Here is a 19,762-nt window from a genome sequence, read left to right as displayed (position 1 = left end):
GGTTTCAAGACAAAATGAGACATTTATTAAACCAGTGTCCTGAAGGCTGGCAAGAAGATTTATATTCAATGAATTCTATAACTGTAGGCCCTTTAATTTTGAGTTTGTATAATTTTTTGTATGTTATTTTAGGAGATACAAAATTTAGTCAATAAAAGAACATAATATCAGTTTCATGCACACAGAATCTATAAATCTATAAGTATATATATATATATATATATATATATATATATATATATACTTATAGATTCTGTATATATATATAAACACATTTATTTTTTATCCCTACATTTATTCACTATGATTTTTTAATTTATTTACATATATATTTGTTTGTTATATTTCACTGCATTTTCCCCTCTATTTCCCCCCCCAAACTCCTTAATTTCTTAGATACTTCCTCCATACATTTCTTTATTATTTTTATTTTCTCCTTCATTATGTGAATGAGGGGCTTTCATTTGAAGCCTGTCATCAGGTAAACTCTGAAAAAACTGAAATATTGAACTGTTCCTTTATAATTCTGGGTTTTTTTTTTAGCACAAAGAATATCCTGGTGACTAACAGGAATAATTAAGATTAAATAAAGATTCAGTTTTACTTTCCCTGTTAAAATGTTATAGATAATATACAGACTGCATGTTAATATGAATAATATTATGAAATGTGATGTACGGTCGCAGGCTGTTTGATTCTAACTGTGTCAAATCTGTTTTCATAACATCATGACTCATCACTTTTAAGCTTTGCCAGAACAATCTCCTGAGCATGGACACCTACACACACACACACACACACACACACACACACACACACACACACACACACACACACGGTGAATGAAGCAAATACACACTTGCGTTGGCTGAAGCAGCTTGAATGAAATCATTAAAGATAACATGATGAGTAATTCAGAGAGGTGACAGGTTTGGAATATATCATAACTTTCTCCTTTAATCCCTCTAGAAATTACTGCTGCACATGCGTTTAAAATCAAGCACTGATTGATCGATTGTTTGGGTAAAAAGATAGTTATTGCCCCTAAAATATCAATATCCTTTGGTTATAGAAACTTATGATCTTCCTGTAAAGTAACATAGGAGATCTCTGCTTCATATGTTTACATGTGATATTTCATTAATTAAAGTTAAACCTTTTAAGAGAGCCATTAACAACCATTTCAATGAAAGAAAGAGGAAAATATAAATATAAAAATGCTGCATTGTCTCTTTATCACACAGTACTTAAAATTAGAATAGTTTTGGCTGTTTGATTTTTATTTGATTCATTCAATTGATCAAGGTGTGTATAATGAACACATTGGCGAATATATATGACGAACATTACGATTATTATTAAAATATTAAAAAGCTAATATAGGACTTAAAGTTAACTTCTCAGACATCCTTTTCAGACATTAAAAATACATAACAATGTTGTTTATTGAGATTATATATTCACTGGTAATTCATGTTTAGTCTAATTACTTGTTTATATTTTATATAATAAATATATATATATTTATATATAATAAAAAAGCTATTCTAATCTAAAACCATATGCTGTTTTAGTGCTTCTAAATGAATAAATAAATAAATAAATTAATAATTCCTCCACATAGTACCCGGCTAGTAATAATGTATCTGACACTATAATAAAAAAATAAATAAAAAATAAATGTTTGTACACAAATGTGAACCCATTACAGCACAGGCTCTGCAAGTTAAAGCTACTGTTTATTAGAGAGTTTTAAAGCGTAGTGTTTAGCCCTTTTAATTGCTTTCTCAGCCATTATAAGACACTTAATAAGTACATTAAAGCCTAAAACAATTAATATTTGTACCATAAAACCTGTTAAAATAAGCAATTATAAGCATTAAAAAAAACATTTAATTCTATTTAATGCTGTATAAAAGATATTCTGTGTAATTACGTAACACACAAGCAGTACTGAACGGGCATTCGCAGTACACGCGTGTCGGGGCATGCTGCCGTCAGGGTGTGTGCGTTACAGGGGCCAGTCTATACCAACCCTATGAATTTCATTGCCTTAAGTGTTATAGTGTGGCCACGGTACCAAATATGAAATTAGACTGCCCCCACAGTGCCACCTAGGGGCCGATCAATAAAACCTTAAAGGGTTATCCTCAGGAGGGCATTGACAATAATTGTACCAAGTTTTGTATAATAATGCACAAACTATTCCTTTAATCCTCATACAGTGTCTGAAGGAGGACTCTTAACTGATATGTATAAGTTAGAAGAGGCAGGTAGCAATGGTGGAAAGTAACTATGTACATTTACTCAAGTACTGGACTTAAAGTAAAATTTTGAGGTACTTTTATGTACATTTTATGTAACTTTATACTTCTACTCCACTACATTTTGAGACATATATTGTACTTTTTACTCCTCTACATTTAGCTGACAGCTTTAGTTACTTTTCAGGTCAAGATTTAAAATGAAAAACATGATACATTTAAAATGATTACCCATTTTTATAAATTAGCCACTTAAAAGTTTATTAGGTAGTTAAAATGAGCGGAGTGGAGTCATTTCACAGTGTGGTATTAGTACTTTTACTGAAGATAAGGATCTGAATACACCACTGTCCTTTTTACTTCTTTCCTTTTTTTTGTTACTTTTTATGACTAATTTTTTTTTTTTTACTTTTCTTGCCTTTTTTTTTAACTTAATTTTTAATTTTTTTAATTTTTAATTTTTTACAGGAATAGCTGTAGGGGCCAGTGCACAGTGCGATTGCCCCATGGCCCTAATAATGTGAATATAAGAGACCAATCACAGGATTACCATTAGTCGTGGAACGTGCATGCTGCTCAAAATAAATCCCATTAAATGAAATCACGTCAGTTCTGTTTGGAGTTCATTATTCCTGCAGCTGCTTCGGGTCTCATCTCTTATTGACATTTCAGATGAGATTAAAATCATTCTTTATTCTGCACTGATTTCTATTCCAATTATTTCATTAGCTGCTTGTGAACAGATAAGCCTCCTCTGACAAGAAGAGAAACCAGAATATTATATATGCATGACTTTTATTAAACGGCAACGGAACATTTAGTACAAATCAATAAAGAAGAAATAAAAGGTTAACAAAAAACAAAAGCAAATTGAACAGTTTAACTGACAAAGTATTAGAAACAATAAAGAGGCTGTAAAAAGGTTTCTATGACTCCTGTGTCCAAAAATACATCATAAACATACTTATAATGCATTATAATATACTCTTAATTATAGTTATAGGCTCTCATTAATATTTATAATGCCTTATAACAATGACACATTATAGACGGTTTTATAATGACTTATAAGTGATGGTCACTCACTTGTTTTTGCAAGCTTGTGTCTATAATGCATCATAAACATACTTGTATGCGTAATAATGCGTTATAATCTGCTAAAAGTGCTGTATAATTATAGTTATAACCACTCATACATTTTCATAAGGCTTTATAACAGTAATAGCACATTATAAAGCATGTTATGACTTATAAAGTAGCTTTATAGGGTTAGAATTAGAAAAAAAATCAATATTTTAACCCTATATTTGCACTATAAAGCATTATAATAGTGATTATAATTCATTATAATAAAATCATAATGCATAATAACTATGACAATTGCTATAAAGCATTAAGTATATTATAAAACTATTTTTATAAAGATATATAAGATATAAATATATTTTTTTAGATCGCAATAAGCAGATTAAAATGCATTATTGTTAATATTGCATTAAAGACATGGACGTCACAGAAAGTGTCACACAAACAGCAATAATTCACAGTAAAGACTTACTGTGAAAATATTGGAAAATACTGGAAATAATTTTGCTCGCTGCTTCACAGAGTCCAATCACAAAGTTAATCTGTTTCATCTTTGTGTGTCGCTACACAGATTCACCACGACGTGTTTTTATTCTAGCTGAGCACAAAGACTGAAGCAGGGGGAGATGTTACACTTTCAACCACTTCTGTATGGTTCTTCTGAACAGTTGGTGCTGAGTGGGTTCAGGTTGAACAGAGAATATTTAATGAAAAATGGCAAGATTAGGCACATGAATAGAGTCAAATGCTGAGAAACTTGTTTCATCTCCCTCTTCCAGTGTGTGGAGGAAATATGGCAACAAATAAACCTGAAATAAACTTAACTAATAAAAACTAATCACTTAATTTAAACTCTTAAAGATGAAATACACAATGTATGAAAAAGAAATTAAAAAAAGAAATCCAGTTAGTTTCATTTGAAGTAGACTCTTGACTTTAATCATATAAAATATTAAAACTATCTACATGATCAGTGCAGTTAATGCAGAAATACCTGATTTATTGGAGGAAGTTTGCTCCTTTGTTAGTAGATCAAGACTTTCAAAATAAACTACCAGTTCTGGTTATGCTCAAATTAAATCTTTACACTTCATATCAGTGAATCGAGGACTCTTTTTGTTACTGCCATTACTGTAGCATTATCCCATAATTGTAGTTCAGAAAAAAAGGATGGAACCAGATTCATATCTTAGAGTTTGTTTTGAAGTGCTACAGTAAAGTTCATGGGGTTATTAAAACAAAATGTTTATCCTCTGGAGAGCATGAATCATAATTCATGACAAAATACAGATTATATCATGTGATTTACTGTGTAAAAAAATGCCATTTTGACCTAAAGGTGGCGTTAGAGGAACGCTCAGGGAGTGTTTAAAATGGGATGACTTTGTAATTTTTATTATAGTGAGTGTGATGTCACTGCTGCTGTTCTGTTGGTTTATGGAACTTGCAACCCTGATTCCTAAAACACTGGGATGTCAATAACAATATGCATTATTTCTCCTTAACTGCTTATCTGAATTTGTGTCATGGGGGGCGAGAGGAGGGGGAAACCCTGGTCTCAGGTCTCCTTACAACCATTCATGCTCTCATTCACTCCTACGGGCAATTTAGAGTCACCAGTTAAACCTAGACTGCAAGGAGGAAACCAGAGGAGAGAAACATGCAAACTCCACACAGAAGAGCTGCAGGCCGGATTCACTCGGAATGAGAGTAAATATTTGCAAAAAACAAGTTTACCAGTTTGAGCATTACGGGCCTTGTTCCTATTCTGTGTTCAGTTGCATGTTGGTCGAAAAAAGAAATTGCAAGTCGTTGCTTTCCCGATGTTTCTGAACTCAGGGCTGCAAAAATGGTCATTATTTGTTCTGCTGCCACATATGGATTCTTTATGGCACATACTGAATTATAAATTATTAAAAAATATATAAATTACCTACTTGAGCTGTATATAGGTGAATCTCATTAAATTAGAATATGATGGAAAAGTCCACTTCCAGTAGTTCAAGTCAAATAGCCCCAACCAAGTATTGAGACATATGGATGGACATACTTTTCAGAGGCCAACATTTCCATATTAAACATACTTTTTAAAATTGGTCCTTTGTAATATTAACATTTTTGAGACACTGAATTTTAGGTCTTCATTAAATGTGAGCCATAATCATTATAATTAGAAGAAATTAAATAAATGAAGAGATGAAATGTTTCATTCTGTGTGTAATGGATCTATATAATGTGTTATTTCCACTTTTTGAATTGAATTACTGACATAAATAAACTTTTCTATGATATTCATATTTATTGAGATGCACCTGTATATCAGTAAGAACTTTTAACTGTCGAGACAGAGTCACGTTCTGTTCATAATCAGTCAGTGGGACAACAGTTTCATACTGTAACAGTGAAGATTTCACCGAAAAACAAAGTCACTGAGCTTTTAAAAATAATGTCAAAGCGTGGAATCACTTTCTTGTCTCATCTGAGGATTTGAGATTAATCTTATTTTTATGGTGTGAACTCTTTGTGTCCCACATTCAAACACACTTAAGATAATTTGTTTTGGTCCTTTGGTGTTTAGTTTCCTTTTGGAAAACATGATGCATAGACGTAACTTACTGCAGCTTAAAAAGGAAACTGCAGACTTTCAGTGTTGTGTTGTGTTTGTGCAGTGTGCGCAGCGTTTGCACATGAACAGTGGCAGGATCTGCAAAAAGTCTGCAAAAGAGGCAAACACCACTCATCTGCACACATCTTCACTGCAATGACAAAAAATGAGTACTGGTAAAGTTTCTCTTTTAAGTGCTCTTCAACAAAAGAAAACACTTAATCTCAAGTAGTTTTCCTTAATAAAATGATTTGAAATAAAGAATAGAAAGTTTATGATCGGTTTCAACAGGACGTGACTACTTGCTGGTGTTCAGATTTGTGGCTTACATTGCAGCATGTTCACTCATTTCTAAGACTCATTTTTTGTTCTTCTTCAAGCTCATTCAGTCACTTCCCTCTCCTCTCCTCTCCTCTCCTCTCCTCTCCTCTCCTCTCCTCTCAGTCCGTCTTGGTGGTTTTGTGTCTCCAGGGGTAAATCAGCTCCCCGACAAACAGCTTCTTGACCAGTGCGGCCCACGAGTCTTTGGGGTAACAGCTGTATGTCGGTGTGCGGTAGGTCTGCACCACTGTGCTGCACTTCAGAGGGTTAATCTGAGCAGGAAGACAGGAGTCACATCACATGAACAAATTCAAAAGAGAAAGAAACTAAAATAAAGTGTGCACATGTTTTGTGTGGATGAGAAGGTATTAAATCATTTACTTTAGAGTAAAAGTACCAAAACTACAGTGAAAGGGTTCTCCATAAACTAAAATCTGCTTTTGTTTACCTCCTTCAAAATAAAAGCATCATTCCACAAACATTAACTGACTAAAAATACCTAAATCCCCCTCCAGAAATACGTTTAAAAATAGTGCTTTCACTAATTATTTGTGTATTTTTCCACAGCAGTTAAAAAGAAAAAGGAAAATCTACTTATTGTCTCTCGTTGAAAAATCCCAAATCTTTGAATTTGCAAATATTTAAATTTTAGAAGTTTAAATGCTGGATTTAAAGACGTCTCTGATATATTTTATGGAGCTCTGCAGTATTTTATGACATGCATCAACATCAGTGTTGCTAATCATTATCATCTCTCACACTATTAAAAAAAAATACATAGGATTTACTTTACAGGAAAAAATAAGCTTTTTATGTGCAATTTTTCATTAACATAAGTTTAATTTAGTAAACAATTGGCATTTAAATGGTTAAAATTCTGAAAAAATATAAAAAAAGAAATATTTTGTGTTATGATCAGGACTAAAGTTGGTTAATATATTAAAATTATATTATATTCAATTACATACATTTTAAGGACATTAAAGCAACTTTTTAAAAAAGTGATGCACAAAAGATAATAACAGAAACAAAATGTGAGCCGTTACCTCCATCATCAGGTGCAGAGCCGTTCCAGGCTCCTCACACAGCACCCTGAACTTCACTCCCTCTGCAAGGTTCATCAACGAGAGAAGTTCAGACTTAAATGCGTCAATCATCTCTTCATACTCCCATAAAAATAGCACTTTTGTTGTAAGACTAAATGTCCTGCAGCATGTTGTCTGAACATCTAATGAAGGTGGATGAATGATGGACAAAGCAGGAAATTTACATTTTAATATCATACATTTGTTCTCATTTATTCTATTCTTCTGTTTTAAAGAGCCTGTTTACCTTGATTTAACCTGCAGCAGTGCACTCAGTTTTCATCTCCGTGTCTCTGTTCTGATTAGTTTTTCACATATAAAGTGGATAATTAATCATAAAAGGTGACGTACCTGCCAGTCTGTAGGAGCGAGCGATGCGGAGCCCCACAGCGAACAGAGGGAAGGAGTTGATGAAGTCCACGCTGAGGTGGAGCACGCCCTGGAACAGCACCACCACCAGCCGCAGCTGCACAACACAGGGACACATAATAACCAAAATGATTATCAAGAAAACCATGGAAAATGTCTAGATATCATCTGTTAAATTAAACTCTTATGAACTATTTTTGTTATCATTATATTTGTCTAAACAAATGTACCTTAAGTTGTACCAGGCATTAAAATGAACAAGGAATTGAAAAAAACAAAGGTGGTCTACTTATATGAACCTAGTAACGAAATAATGATTCAGTGTTTCTCCACCACAGTCTCATTCCTGCAAACAGCATTCAGTGTGTCTTATCCTTTCTAATAACCTTTCCTAAAAATAACTTCTTCATTTTAACAACACATAAAGAAATATATTACAGAGAAAACAACTTAGATACATGCAAATCATTCAAACTTGTTTGTGTCTTTTTGGTGTCTCAGTGTCCAGTTTGATTCATGTCTTTAGTATTCCTGTCTGTCTGGCTACAGATGTCTGAGGTGAGTCAGAGGTCTGAAGAAGCTGCAGAAGTGAGACGACTTTCTTAATTTTCTTCCATCATCAAACAGGCGCCACTGAAGCTGTTCTAACAATTATTAAGCTACTGTGATCAATAACTGAACTGAACTCAACATTTTATTTCTTTTTTTACTATATATCTATATCTATATATTTTAATTTATTTGATATTGTTGTAGTTTTAGGTGTTGCAATTATTATTTTATCATATTTCTTTTAATTTAATTTATAAATATATATAAAATACCATTTAAAAATAGATGATAAAATAATACAAACAATATATATATATATATAAATAAATGTGATAAAATATTAATATATATATATGAATAAAAATAAAATTTAAAGAAATACATGATAAAATAATAATATTTGAACATTTAAAACTACAGTAACAGTAAAACACTTTTTAAAAATATATATTTTTAAAGTCAATACAATTAAATAAATTCAATACCAGGGATAAAATAATATATACACAGCAAAAATAATAATTAACCTAACACTAAGGCTCTTAATGTCCCTGTTGTAGGACTAATGAAAGAAGATCTTATCTAAGTGTTTATTTAACTTTAAAAAATGTAATTTTCTTCACTTGTGGCTCATTTTACCAGAGTGAAGACCAGGTAGTAGAGCGCCGTGGTAGGCAGCAGGAACAACAGGACGGTGAACAGCAGCGTCCCGATGAAGAGCTGAAACGTCACAAAACACACACACACACAGTAAACATCTGTATTTGTGTGTGTGTGTGTGTGTGTGTATGTGTGTGTGTTTGTGTGTGTGTGTGTGTGTTACCTGGTCCAGGTCGTAGGAGCAGGAGTCCACCCTCTGCCGCAGGACGTTCCACTTCTTCCCTCTGAAGAGCCTCCAGAGAGACGAGAGGCCGTAGATCTTCAGACAGTACAACCTGACAGGGAACAGACACAGCAGTTAGAATTATCCTCATGCAAACAATAATACTGTCATATATAGTTTACACAGACAGAAGAAAAGAGGAGAGAGGCTTCAGAAAAGGGAGAGTGGGTTTGGGCGTTTTACAAACTTTAATATGAGAGCTCAGTTATTGAACAAAGCGGCTGATACCACATTTAATATTGATCAGTAACAGTGTTTTATGTTCAATAGTGTGTTCCACTGTGAATGGAAGAACAGAAAATAGATATAACCAGATTTAATAGATTGTCCATAGAAAATAAGTGTGTTCTTAAGGACTAACTAGACTTGTTTAAAGAGAAGTTTAAACTCGGACCAGTTTACTAATCTAAGAGTAACACTCAGAACAGTCATAGCAGCAACTATATATTATTTAAACACCTAATATTGTGCAGGAGAGTGGGAGCTCTGCAAAGCAACGCAAACTTTTAGGAGGAATCTACAAAATATAGTCAAATATACACCAAAATGTTTGCTTTGGATGTTTTCTTTCCACTTTTCTGATAGAAAACATGTTATATGAGGAAAATAGCCCAAAACCTCTAAATTGAATAGTGCATTAAAAATAATGTGTTTGCTTGTAGATTCTCGCCTTAATAAAATTATAATAAACTGAATTAATTAGTATTTCTGGTGCGGACTAGTGAGGGCAGCAACGTTTAATCCATTAGTCGACCAACTAAGTTTCTCCTTAATGAATCATGCGAAAGAATCAAATTAAAGTATGTGAAATTTAAAGACTAAAATAACCAATAAATCGACTCGGTTGTACATTAGCCGTCCTAAAAGACGGCTTCATTCTGAAGGGACAGATCTGATTCTTCCTCTCCAGGCTAGAAAGTGCACCGTGATCACAGCAGGAGGTATTTTTAGGTCCATACAGATTTAATAAGTTCCTCTGACAAAGCTTCTCAGACTGAAACTAAAACACACTCTTATATTCCAGATTCCAAAAGGCTGCTGGAGCATAAATATGCAACGAGGAAAGTGGGTAATATTTCATTATGCACCACAGGCGAGGGAGCCAAGCTATCTTTAGAGCAAATGCATCATTTAGTCAATCCTCTCTCCTCCAACATGCAGGACTATTATCACAGCGCTCAGCCTCCATCACACCACGCAGCACATCTGCACACAATTACTCTAATAAAGGTGAAATCATCTGAGACTTAAACTCTGATCTGAACAGGATTTAGTGCTGCGGACATGTCCCGACAAGTCTTAACATGTCTCAACATGTTATCACACTAAAGACATGAGGAAACAATAACAAACTATATTTAGATCTTTGAGTCTTAATGAGATGACAGAAGATGTTCCACTGTATGACACCTCTTCATTAAAATTAACATATTTGAATTCAGTCTTACAATTCATCATGGGACTGTGAAGGGACAGAAAATAATTAAATAAATAAATAAAAAAAGCACAATGGGAGCAGGTGGTACTGGAATCAACCCCAAAATTTAACAGAAATATTTTTAACAACAAGAAAAATGCAACATGTAAGAAAGAACCACAGGTTAAATATTTATAATAAAAAACAGTTGTGCAAAAAGAAACTGCAACTATGATAACAAGCTTCAGATACTCGATACTTTTGAAAATGAGTATTGTATCCGGATGCAACGTTTTAGTATCGATACTTTTGACAACCATAGCCGATATTAACCTACTAAAGGCATATCAGTATCGGTGTATATACTGTCTGATATGTGCAGTCATGACCAACTTAAACAATATATATAATGCAGAAAACGTATCTTGGTGTGATTTATAAATCACACCAAGTGATTTATAGAGCTGATATCTAGACATTTTCCATGGTTTTCTTGATAATGATTTTGGTTATTATCAAGAAAAAACATGGAAAATGTCTAGATATCAGCTCCTAAATTTAACTCTTATCAACTATTTTTGTTGTTATCATTATATTTGTCCAAACAAATGTACCTTTAGTTGTACCAGGCATTAAAATGAACAAGACATTGAAGAAAACAAGGGTGGTCTAATCAATTTTTCCATGGCTGTATGTTCGAGAAAGTAGCTCTCTGGGTGCATTTTCAGAGTGGTGAAAAATCGCTGCACAATCCACATAAAAATTGTCCAGGCTCTAGTGCTCTGTAGAAAAGGCATTTTAGGACTAAACACCAGCTGGGACAGAAGTTTTATGTTTACTCTGTCAGGAGGGGAAATCCATCCCCATGTCAGACTAGTTTTAACAGACATATGGAGCAAAAAGATACTGGCTGCATGTTAGAAACCTCCACATACAAAAGCTCAATGGATAAACATATATATTGATATTAATACATGGTGCTAGAGCTGGAACTATTTCAGAATAGAAACTGATGGCAGATAAAATCAAGGAATGCTGCATCTATTTTTAAACTATCGCTTCTTGTCTGCAAAAATCAGGGAGATTCATTTCCATATTTTTGCGCACAGATACGACAGGAGAAGCAAACAACCTAAGCAGAAGAGCAGCAGAGAGTGTGCAGACTGAAGGAAACAACTTGGAGCACCACTTTATGTTTTGCAACGGGCGACCCAGTTATGCAACAGTGACGTAAAACAAAAACATCCTGTTCTGCGAGTCGGATTCAGGTGATTTTTCTAAATCATCTCAGTTACAATAAAATGGGATAATAACAATGTGTTCATCTGCAGAGAAAACACAACACGGCTACTTTTAATGTCATAACTTCATAAATATTTGAATGTAGTGGATGTGCTGCTGCATAAATTGGATTTTCTGCAGTTATTAATTATTTGGTTCAAATACTAAACCATGGATCTGTTTTATGGAAGCGATTGAACAGAGTCATTGTTCATTTTAAGACTTGTTGCTCTGACTGATCAGATCTGATTTCAGTCACAATTAACAGCAGGGTGCAGAACAAATGTTAAAATCTTAAAGCAGGATGAAACCCGAGAGGACAACTGTTCTCTGTGTTCCTCTCTTCGTGCAGATGTGACCGCCACAGTGACCCTCAGAGAGGTTCAACCAAGACTCAACACAACTGAGATTAAAACGTCTTTACTGAAACAACAGAGGAGGAAAAAGGTTGGAAAATTACGCCCCCTGCAGGTTATCAAAGGGCAGTACGTCCCAATTCAATACTACATACTAATTCTAAGCATTTTTGAGTGTTAATTTACAGCATTCAGTAAGAAAGTTCACAGTAAGAAAATTAGCAGCGTGCACACTAAAAACACTGAATTTTCTGCTGAATTTAATCCAAGAGATGAAAAACCCCAGCCGCGCCGAGCTCTCACCTGGCTCCGTAGACGTAGAAGCAGTAGATGTGGAAGGTGAGCAGCGCAACCATGTCAGAGAGCAGTGAGAGGGCAAAGGTCAGGCCGAAGCATGCAGACAGGCCTCCGTACCACAGGATCCCCTCGATGAAGGGAGACATCAGGTGGATGTAGCCTGGGCAAAAGAACATGATAAATGAAGGTGAATCGAGCCTTGAGATGAGCTTTTAGTCCTGATTTCTATAGTTCTTTAGCATGAAACTGATCAGATATAAACAGAAAATATCCCAGCTGCGACTTACTGATCCAGAGGTGGATGTGGTAGAGGAAGAAGCGGCCCAGGACCTGGTCCAGAGCCCGATTCATCTTCAGCCCTGCAGGAGCTCCCATCAGCCACTGCAGCAGCTGCTCCAGCTCTTTAGCCACATGCTGAGGGAGACAACATGAGGTTAATGGAGGGGAAAGAAATGTGACAACACCAGTTCAGCTTTTAGGAGTTTTTAGACAAATCTGTGGATGTAGTATGCTCAGTTGTCAGGAGACTGTGTGCAAAGATTTCCAAATGATAATAATGAAACATCAAGGTCATCATTTACTGAAGCCAAATCTAAACTTTCTGGCAGTAACTTGCAAACAGCAACATTGTTTACAAATTGCATGCAGTCTTTTGAATGGAAACCCAAAATGACAATAGCTTCAGACTCATTATCTCAAGACCAAAATTCAAATATCTCATTGTGTCTTGAGTCTGGAAATTATTAAGGCTGTCAAATGTTAAAGAAATCAGCTTGTAATAATAGATATTTGTCTGCAAATAGGAGACTTGTAGCTACCCATAGAACTCATTTTGATTCAGATATCTTCAGGTCAGAGGTCACGGACCCCCAGTTTTTTCCCTACCAAAAATACAAACAAGACTGCTAAACACTGTCTAATTTGCAATATATATATTTATCACAACATTCTGGGTGCTAGAGCTTCATCAAACAAAGGTTTCTTAAAATGAAAATCAATCTTAAACATGTGCCATGTCTAGAAGGACCTAAATAACAAAAATCAATGAGATCATAAAGAGCCAGAAAGGCAAAAAGCACTATATCATAATCATAAAACTCCCCATAAAACATCATTAGAAGGAAATATTCTATAAAGAATATTAATTTATACCCCAAATACTGGAGGTTACACGTTTACACTGTTTTCCCTCATCAAAATGTGTTCCAACTTTGGTACGATATTTCGCCCCCTTTCCAATGAGATATCATGACATGTTTGGTACCAGTGGATTCCTCTAGTTGGTCTTTTTTTCATACAATACCAATATCTTCACTAGTATCTTTAAAACCGAAAAACTATCATTTTGCATTAATTTCCTGCATTTCTTTATTTTTGACAGCACTTTAAATTACAGTTTTGTTCATCTAATAATTATATTTTGAGAGAGTTTTTCTGAGAGAATGAGATGTTTTTGCAACACTCACATCGGCTGCAGGCACCAGTGTGTTGGCCAGCATGCTGATGTGGTTGTCTCTGTAGAGCCACCAGATGAGCAGCATGCCGAGAGCCACGTCCACCAGGAACGACACCACGATGTTTGCTTTCCTGCAGACAGACAGAGGAACACGGAAGTGACAACAGCAGCTGCAGCTTCACTTGCAGCACAGAGAGTTTCTTTCTCTTACAAAAAGTCACCTCATGAACTGAGTGTGTCCGGCAGCGGGTTTGGGCGAGCTCAGCGTTCTCATGTGTTCGGTTCTGTAGCTGAGCTGGACGCAGGTGGACAGCTTACTGGACAGGAAGCGTATCGGGTAGAGACTGAAGAGCCTGGAGAGAAAATATGATCATGAAGGATACAGTTAGTTTCTACATCTATCGTATAAACTGATCAATGTCGATTTAACACAAATATAACAGATTATTTTATCACTCTCTAGAAAAAACACAGCAGCGTGAATGACAGTTTTTGTTGACGATAAGAAACATATTTATATTAGTGCTGGTTTCGTCTTTTCTTACCGGATGTTACAAATCCAGGTCCAGATGGAGAGCAGCCAGCTGATGAGCATGCAGAGCGGTACGGAGGCCTGTTTGAACAGCTCCACGATGATGCTGGCCTCCCGACCTTCAGTCTGCCAGTGAGTCGACTTCAGCGGCCCGTCGTCGTACCGGTCCAGGAAGAACAGAGGCTGGCTGCCGGCCACCGTCTGGAACATCTGGACCAGAGGAGCAGGAGGAGGAGGAGGAGGAAGAGGAGCAGGAGGTGGAGGAAAGAGGAGGAGAGAAGGGGGAAGATGTTAAATGAGATCAGGCAAAACACAGATAAACCAGCGGGTTGTGCAGTATGTGTCACAAAACTAAAAAAATGGCTCCTTTGTGTTGTTAACTCTAACTTTCTAACTAAATTTGTTTTTATGACATTGACATTTTCAACTGCACTTCAAGCAGCTTCATTAACTTCACAGCAGCGAGAGAAAGAAATCGAGGACTGTGTGGTAAGTGGTAAGTTAGGTAAGTGCTTGTGTTTTCTACCCTCATAATTGTTTTAAACTTGATTTTACCGAACAGTACCAAAGTTATTTTGGGCCCCTGTTGACTCTGGTAAAGCCCATGTTTGTGCTCATCACCCATTAATTTGTTGTAGGGTTTGTGAAGCTTAACATGAAATAGCTAGTTTAGTTTTACCTTGTTTACAGATCCTGTAGAGTCCTCTCAGTTTATCTTCTTCTGAGGTCAGACGAAGTAAGACTCAATCAGTTTTTCCTAAAACCTCCTTTTCTCCTCAACCATACAGCACTTTTCCCCCTCTGGTGGCTTTTTCGTCTCATTTTGACCTAAAACTTCTTCTTCTTCAAAGTTCTTTTTATTGTGTCACCTTAAACTTCCACTTAGATCGCCATATTGAATCACTAGTTGTGAGCTATTTAAATGGACTGTGGAATACATACAATGCACGCATTTCATGTCACACTCAGGGGTTGTTATAAATCGCTTTATAAAATGTATCAAACTATAAATTGTAATTGTAAAAGCTCCAATCATTATCTCACTTTTCCATCTATTTTAAACACAACATACATTCAAACCACAAACACAATATAGAGCATGCACGCACACGCACATATGTAAATCATGCATGCAAATACATAAGCCGCCTTCAAAATAAAAGCACTGGGGTTGTATTGATTTCTAATCTCGGGGTAACCTCACGCAGACAGACAGGGACAGCCAACAGGCCGGATGTGGCCCCCAGGCCGCCAAAATGCCCACATCTGGGTTACATGATAGTTGCTGCAGTGTGATGTCAGGCTCACAGCTTGTGGCTTCTGCAGCTTGAGTTATTTTCACACATACATTTCACTCTGTACGTACTCTGTTATCTGCAACACCAAACTTCTGATAGATGTCATGCTGAATTCTTATTCTTTCCTTCAGGAACTTTTGCTTCAGAGAAAAACTAAATCATAAAACTGCATTCTAAAATCCTGAATTTCCAAGTTTCATTCATGTTCCTTGATTGACAAAAATCATCAGACAGGATTCAAAATGTGACGCAGCTCTTGTTCGGTCTCGTACCTGTCTCAGCTCAGACGGTGGATCAGTTTTGGGGTCGGGGACTCCGTTCTGGACAGGGTGAAGCTGAGACAGCATCACCTTCCGTTGCTCGTAGTGGACGAAGATCACCTTCTCCTCCTCCACCTCCTCCTTCTGCTGCTCTTCTCCATTACCTCCAGCCCCTCCGTCACGCTTCTCAACCTTCTTCTTCGGCTGAATGACTCGTCCATCTGGCCAGAAAAAAAGATATGTTCATTATCAACTCCTGATAGTCATCCTGATGGTCTTCCTGAGGTTTATTACTTTGATTTGTAATATTTCAAAATTGGTTTAATGCAAAGCAACCTAAAAACAGCTATTTATTAAATCAGTCCAAATCATTAGCTAAGTTACAAAAGCCTCTGCAATGAGACATTCACTGAGACTAGTAATGGGAACTCAGTGTGAAGGTCTTACTCTGGTCCCGGTGGAGGAGCTGGCAGGTGAAGCCGGTCTTGCCCAGCTCACGGTTAATCTGCAGCCAGCGTTCTTGGGGAAAGATGGTGCTCAGGTCTCTGAGGAAGCTCTCCATGCCCTCCTGACCCTCTTTGGGTAGACTCCACGAGCCCAGCACGGACAGCTCCACCCCACTCTGCGCCTGCATCTGGGCGGAACAGATGGAGGAGAGACTCTGGTTAGAAGTCAGCTTTTATTGTTCAGATTCTTTTCATTCAGATGGTTAAAAGAGTCCTCAGGGAGAACAGCAGTAAGAATGTTTAAACAACCTTCTAAGTTTAAAAAATATCACCAGGTATTTATCTTTTAGAATCTGATGCTTCACTCTCAAGTCACTCAAAGGTCATGACACAAGAGGCTAAACTGAACCCTCATCCAGAGCTGAGAGGACGCAGAGGTCTGCTCCGTGCTGCACTGACCTGCTGGATGTACTGTTTGACCTGCCCGGGGATGAACGGGTAGTGGATGACAGCCAGCACCACGGCGGAGTCATGGCCGGAGATCCAGCAGCCGACCAGCAGGCCGCTGTCGGCACGGTTACAGCACTGCGGGAAGAAGACCTTCAGCACCATGACGTCACTGCAGCTCTGTGTTCGGCCTCCAGCTGCTCTGACGATCTGAAGCAAAAACAACCAGGTGACTTCTACCTCCGCTGCACATGCTGCTATTGTTGTCCATAAAACCCATGGAAAACATGTTTGGTACCAGTTGATTCCTCAGGTCTAGTTTTATATGACACCAATATCTTCTTTCTATCTTTAAAGCTAAGACCGCAAAAGCTAGACACTTTCCTTTTGCTTCAATTACATGCATTTCTATAATGTTAAATATTTCAAATTAGTTGCAGAAATTAACAAGTTTATTTTGACAGCACTATACATTTTGACACGAATACATGTATTTTGAGAGTGTTTTCCTGAGAGAAAGAAGGTTCATTTAACAGCAAAAATATATAATATCTGATGTATGCCGATTTGAAGAGTAGCTCCTTATAATTCATGAAAGATACTGATGTTGTTAAAACATATTATATAGATAAGCACAACAGCAGGCAAAATATTACATTTCATAATTTTTGTACAGTTTGGTTAAGAAACGAAACAAAAATGTAAAATGATACATGATGTATGCCGAATCGAAGAGTGGGTCCTTATTATTCATAAAATATATCGTTGTTTCCAAGTATTCTATTGATAAGCACGACAGTGGGCAAAAACGTAAATTTCCAGATTATTGTATAGAATTTGGTTAAAAACGCAACAAAAAAGTATGATACTTGATGTGTGCCGAATTGAAGAGTGGATCCTTATAATTCATGAGATACACTCATGTGTTTAAAACGTATCATATAAATAAGCGCAACAGTAGTGAAAATATAGAATGTCCTTTTTTTGATAGTTTGGTTAACAAACTTAACACAAAAGTATAATGATACCTGATGTATGCAAAAAAATCGAAAAGTGGATCCTTAATATTCACTTAAGATATTCCTGCTTTTTCAACAGTTTCATAGATAAGCACAACGGCAGGAAATATACTTAATTTCCAAATTTTTGTATGGAGTTTGGTCAACAAAAGCAACAAAAATGTAAAATGACTCCTGATTATGCCGAATCGAAGAGTGGATCCTTATTATTCACAAAATATATTGTTGTTTTGAGTATGCTATTGATAAGCACGAGAGTGGGAAAAAATATAAATGTTCAGATTTTTGTATAGAATTTGGTTGACTACCGCAACAATAAAGGTATAATGATACCTGATGTGTTGTCGAATCGAGAAGTGGATCCCTATCTTTGATAAAAGATATTCCTATTTTTAAAACGTTTCACTGAGGAGCGCAACGGCAGTCAGTTATTACATTTTCTATTTTTAGTATAGAGTTTGGTTAACAAACGCAGCAAACAATTACAATGATACTTGATGAATGCCGAATTGATGGTGGATCCTTATTGTTCATCAAAGATATTCCTGCTGTTTGGAGTGTTTAATTGATAACCGCGACGGTGGGCAACATTTTAAATCTCCATATTTTTGTATGGAGTTTGGTGAACGAACGGAACCAGACAGTTGACCTCGTTTATGCCCTTGAAATATTGACTTTCTAGCGCGTTGTTGTGGCAACGGAGAGCCCGGAGCAGATATTGATGTCAGTTAGTGAACTCACTAGGTTAGCTGTACTGTTAGCAACGAAAAACAAATGTGCGAAAAATACCAATAAAACAAGACGAATTTACAAAACATTTGTATGAAGTTAACGCCGATTAATTCCTCCCTCCAGTTCAAAGTTGACAACTCTATTTTAAGTAAAATAGTTCAAAAATCAGATTTAATTGTCATAATGAAGCTACATTAAATATCAGAGAGGTTAAATGATGTATCGGCAGTATGGACACATTATATATGTGTAAACATTTCATTATTTACCTTTTTTTTTAACACCGACAAAAGCTTTCACCTTCCATCTGTAACGTCGAGTCGAGTTCAGTTAAGTAGATGGCGACGCCATATTCCTTGTTGACAGTCCAATACATTAAAAGCTCCGTTGAGAAACACAGCGCTCACTTTTGTTCCTATTCCTTTTAAAATGTTACGTTATAAGCTAATTTCACTTTGACTATTGTTTGTGCATTTAATTATTGTTATTATTATTATGATTATTATTTTTGCAAACGTCTCTCCAATGTGTTACTTCAGTTTGATCACTTTGATTTTAAAGTATGTACCGGAAGTTTTATTTAACATTTCACAATAAAACGATCAAAACCGCTTCAAATTGACGTTCAACCTTGAAATGTATCTCTAAATTTACCTTTAAGATAGGAACGAAAAAAACCCAAACATACTTAGACCCTTTTGAATAATGTTAAAAATACTTAAAAAATAAATAAATACGTTGCAAAATAAATATTTAAGTTTGAATCTCCCTAATTGAATTAACAAAAAATCATTAATTATTTACATTCTAGCAATTATTGTTACAGCTGCAATAATGAGAACTGTAGACAAATCAATATAATATAATATAATATAATATAATATAATATAATATAATATAATATAATATAATATAATATAATATAATATAATATAATATAATAATTAAATAAATAATTATGTTACTGACCACTAAATGCCCAGTCTGTGTGTGTGCTGCTGCTGTCAGAGTTGTTGGTGAATGAGGAGTTGGCCCAACTGTAGAGCCACTTATCTC

General features: G+C 35.8%; 1 protein-coding gene across 1 annotated transcript; it reads right to left on the bottom strand.

The window, feature by feature from the left end:
• Positions 1–4,394: 4,394 nt before the first annotated feature.
• On the bottom strand, positions 4,395–19,119 carry pigq (phosphatidylinositol glycan anchor biosynthesis, class Q). The gene is made up of 14 exons (XM_059348789.1): positions 18,976–19,119; positions 16,968–17,165; positions 16,510–16,696; positions 16,075–16,283; positions 14,518–14,714; positions 14,194–14,325; positions 13,983–14,103; positions 12,804–12,930; positions 12,523–12,676; positions 9,106–9,217; positions 8,922–9,002; positions 7,713–7,827; positions 7,323–7,384; positions 4,395–6,548 (listed from the first exon to the last, which is right to left on the bottom strand). The coding sequence occupies exons 2-14, from the start codon at positions 17,118–17,120 to the stop codon at positions 6,396–6,398; spliced, it is 1,803 nt and encodes a 600-aa protein (XP_059204772.1). The 5' UTR covers positions 17,121–17,165; positions 18,976–19,119; the 3' UTR covers positions 4,395–6,395.
• Positions 19,120–19,762: the final 643 nt, after the last annotated feature.

This window comes from Centropristis striata, chromosome 13 (genome assembly GCF_030273125.1).
Source record: "Centropristis striata isolate RG_2023a ecotype Rhode Island chromosome 13, C.striata_1.0, whole genome shotgun sequence".
Classification (NCBI taxonomy): Eukaryota; Metazoa; Chordata; class Actinopteri; order Perciformes; family Serranidae; genus Centropristis; species Centropristis striata.
The sequence above is the reverse complement of the archived record's forward strand: the minus strand, read 5'-3'. Positions and strand labels throughout refer to the sequence as shown.

Excerpts from the sequence above, each read along its gene's own strand:
- pigq (XM_059348789.1), bottom strand. The coding sequence starts at position 17,120 with ATGGTGCTGAAGGTCTTCTTCCCGCAGTGCTGTAACCGTGCCGACAGC. Across the intron at positions 14,715-16,074 it reads CACCGTCTGAGCTGAGACAG|ATGTTCCAGACGGTGGCCGG; the intron begins GTACGAGACCGA and ends CCTCTGGTCCAG. Across the intron at positions 12,677-12,803 it reads CCACATCCACCTCTGGATCA|GCTACATCCACCTGATGTCT; the intron begins GTAAGTCGCAGC and ends TCTTTTGCCCAG.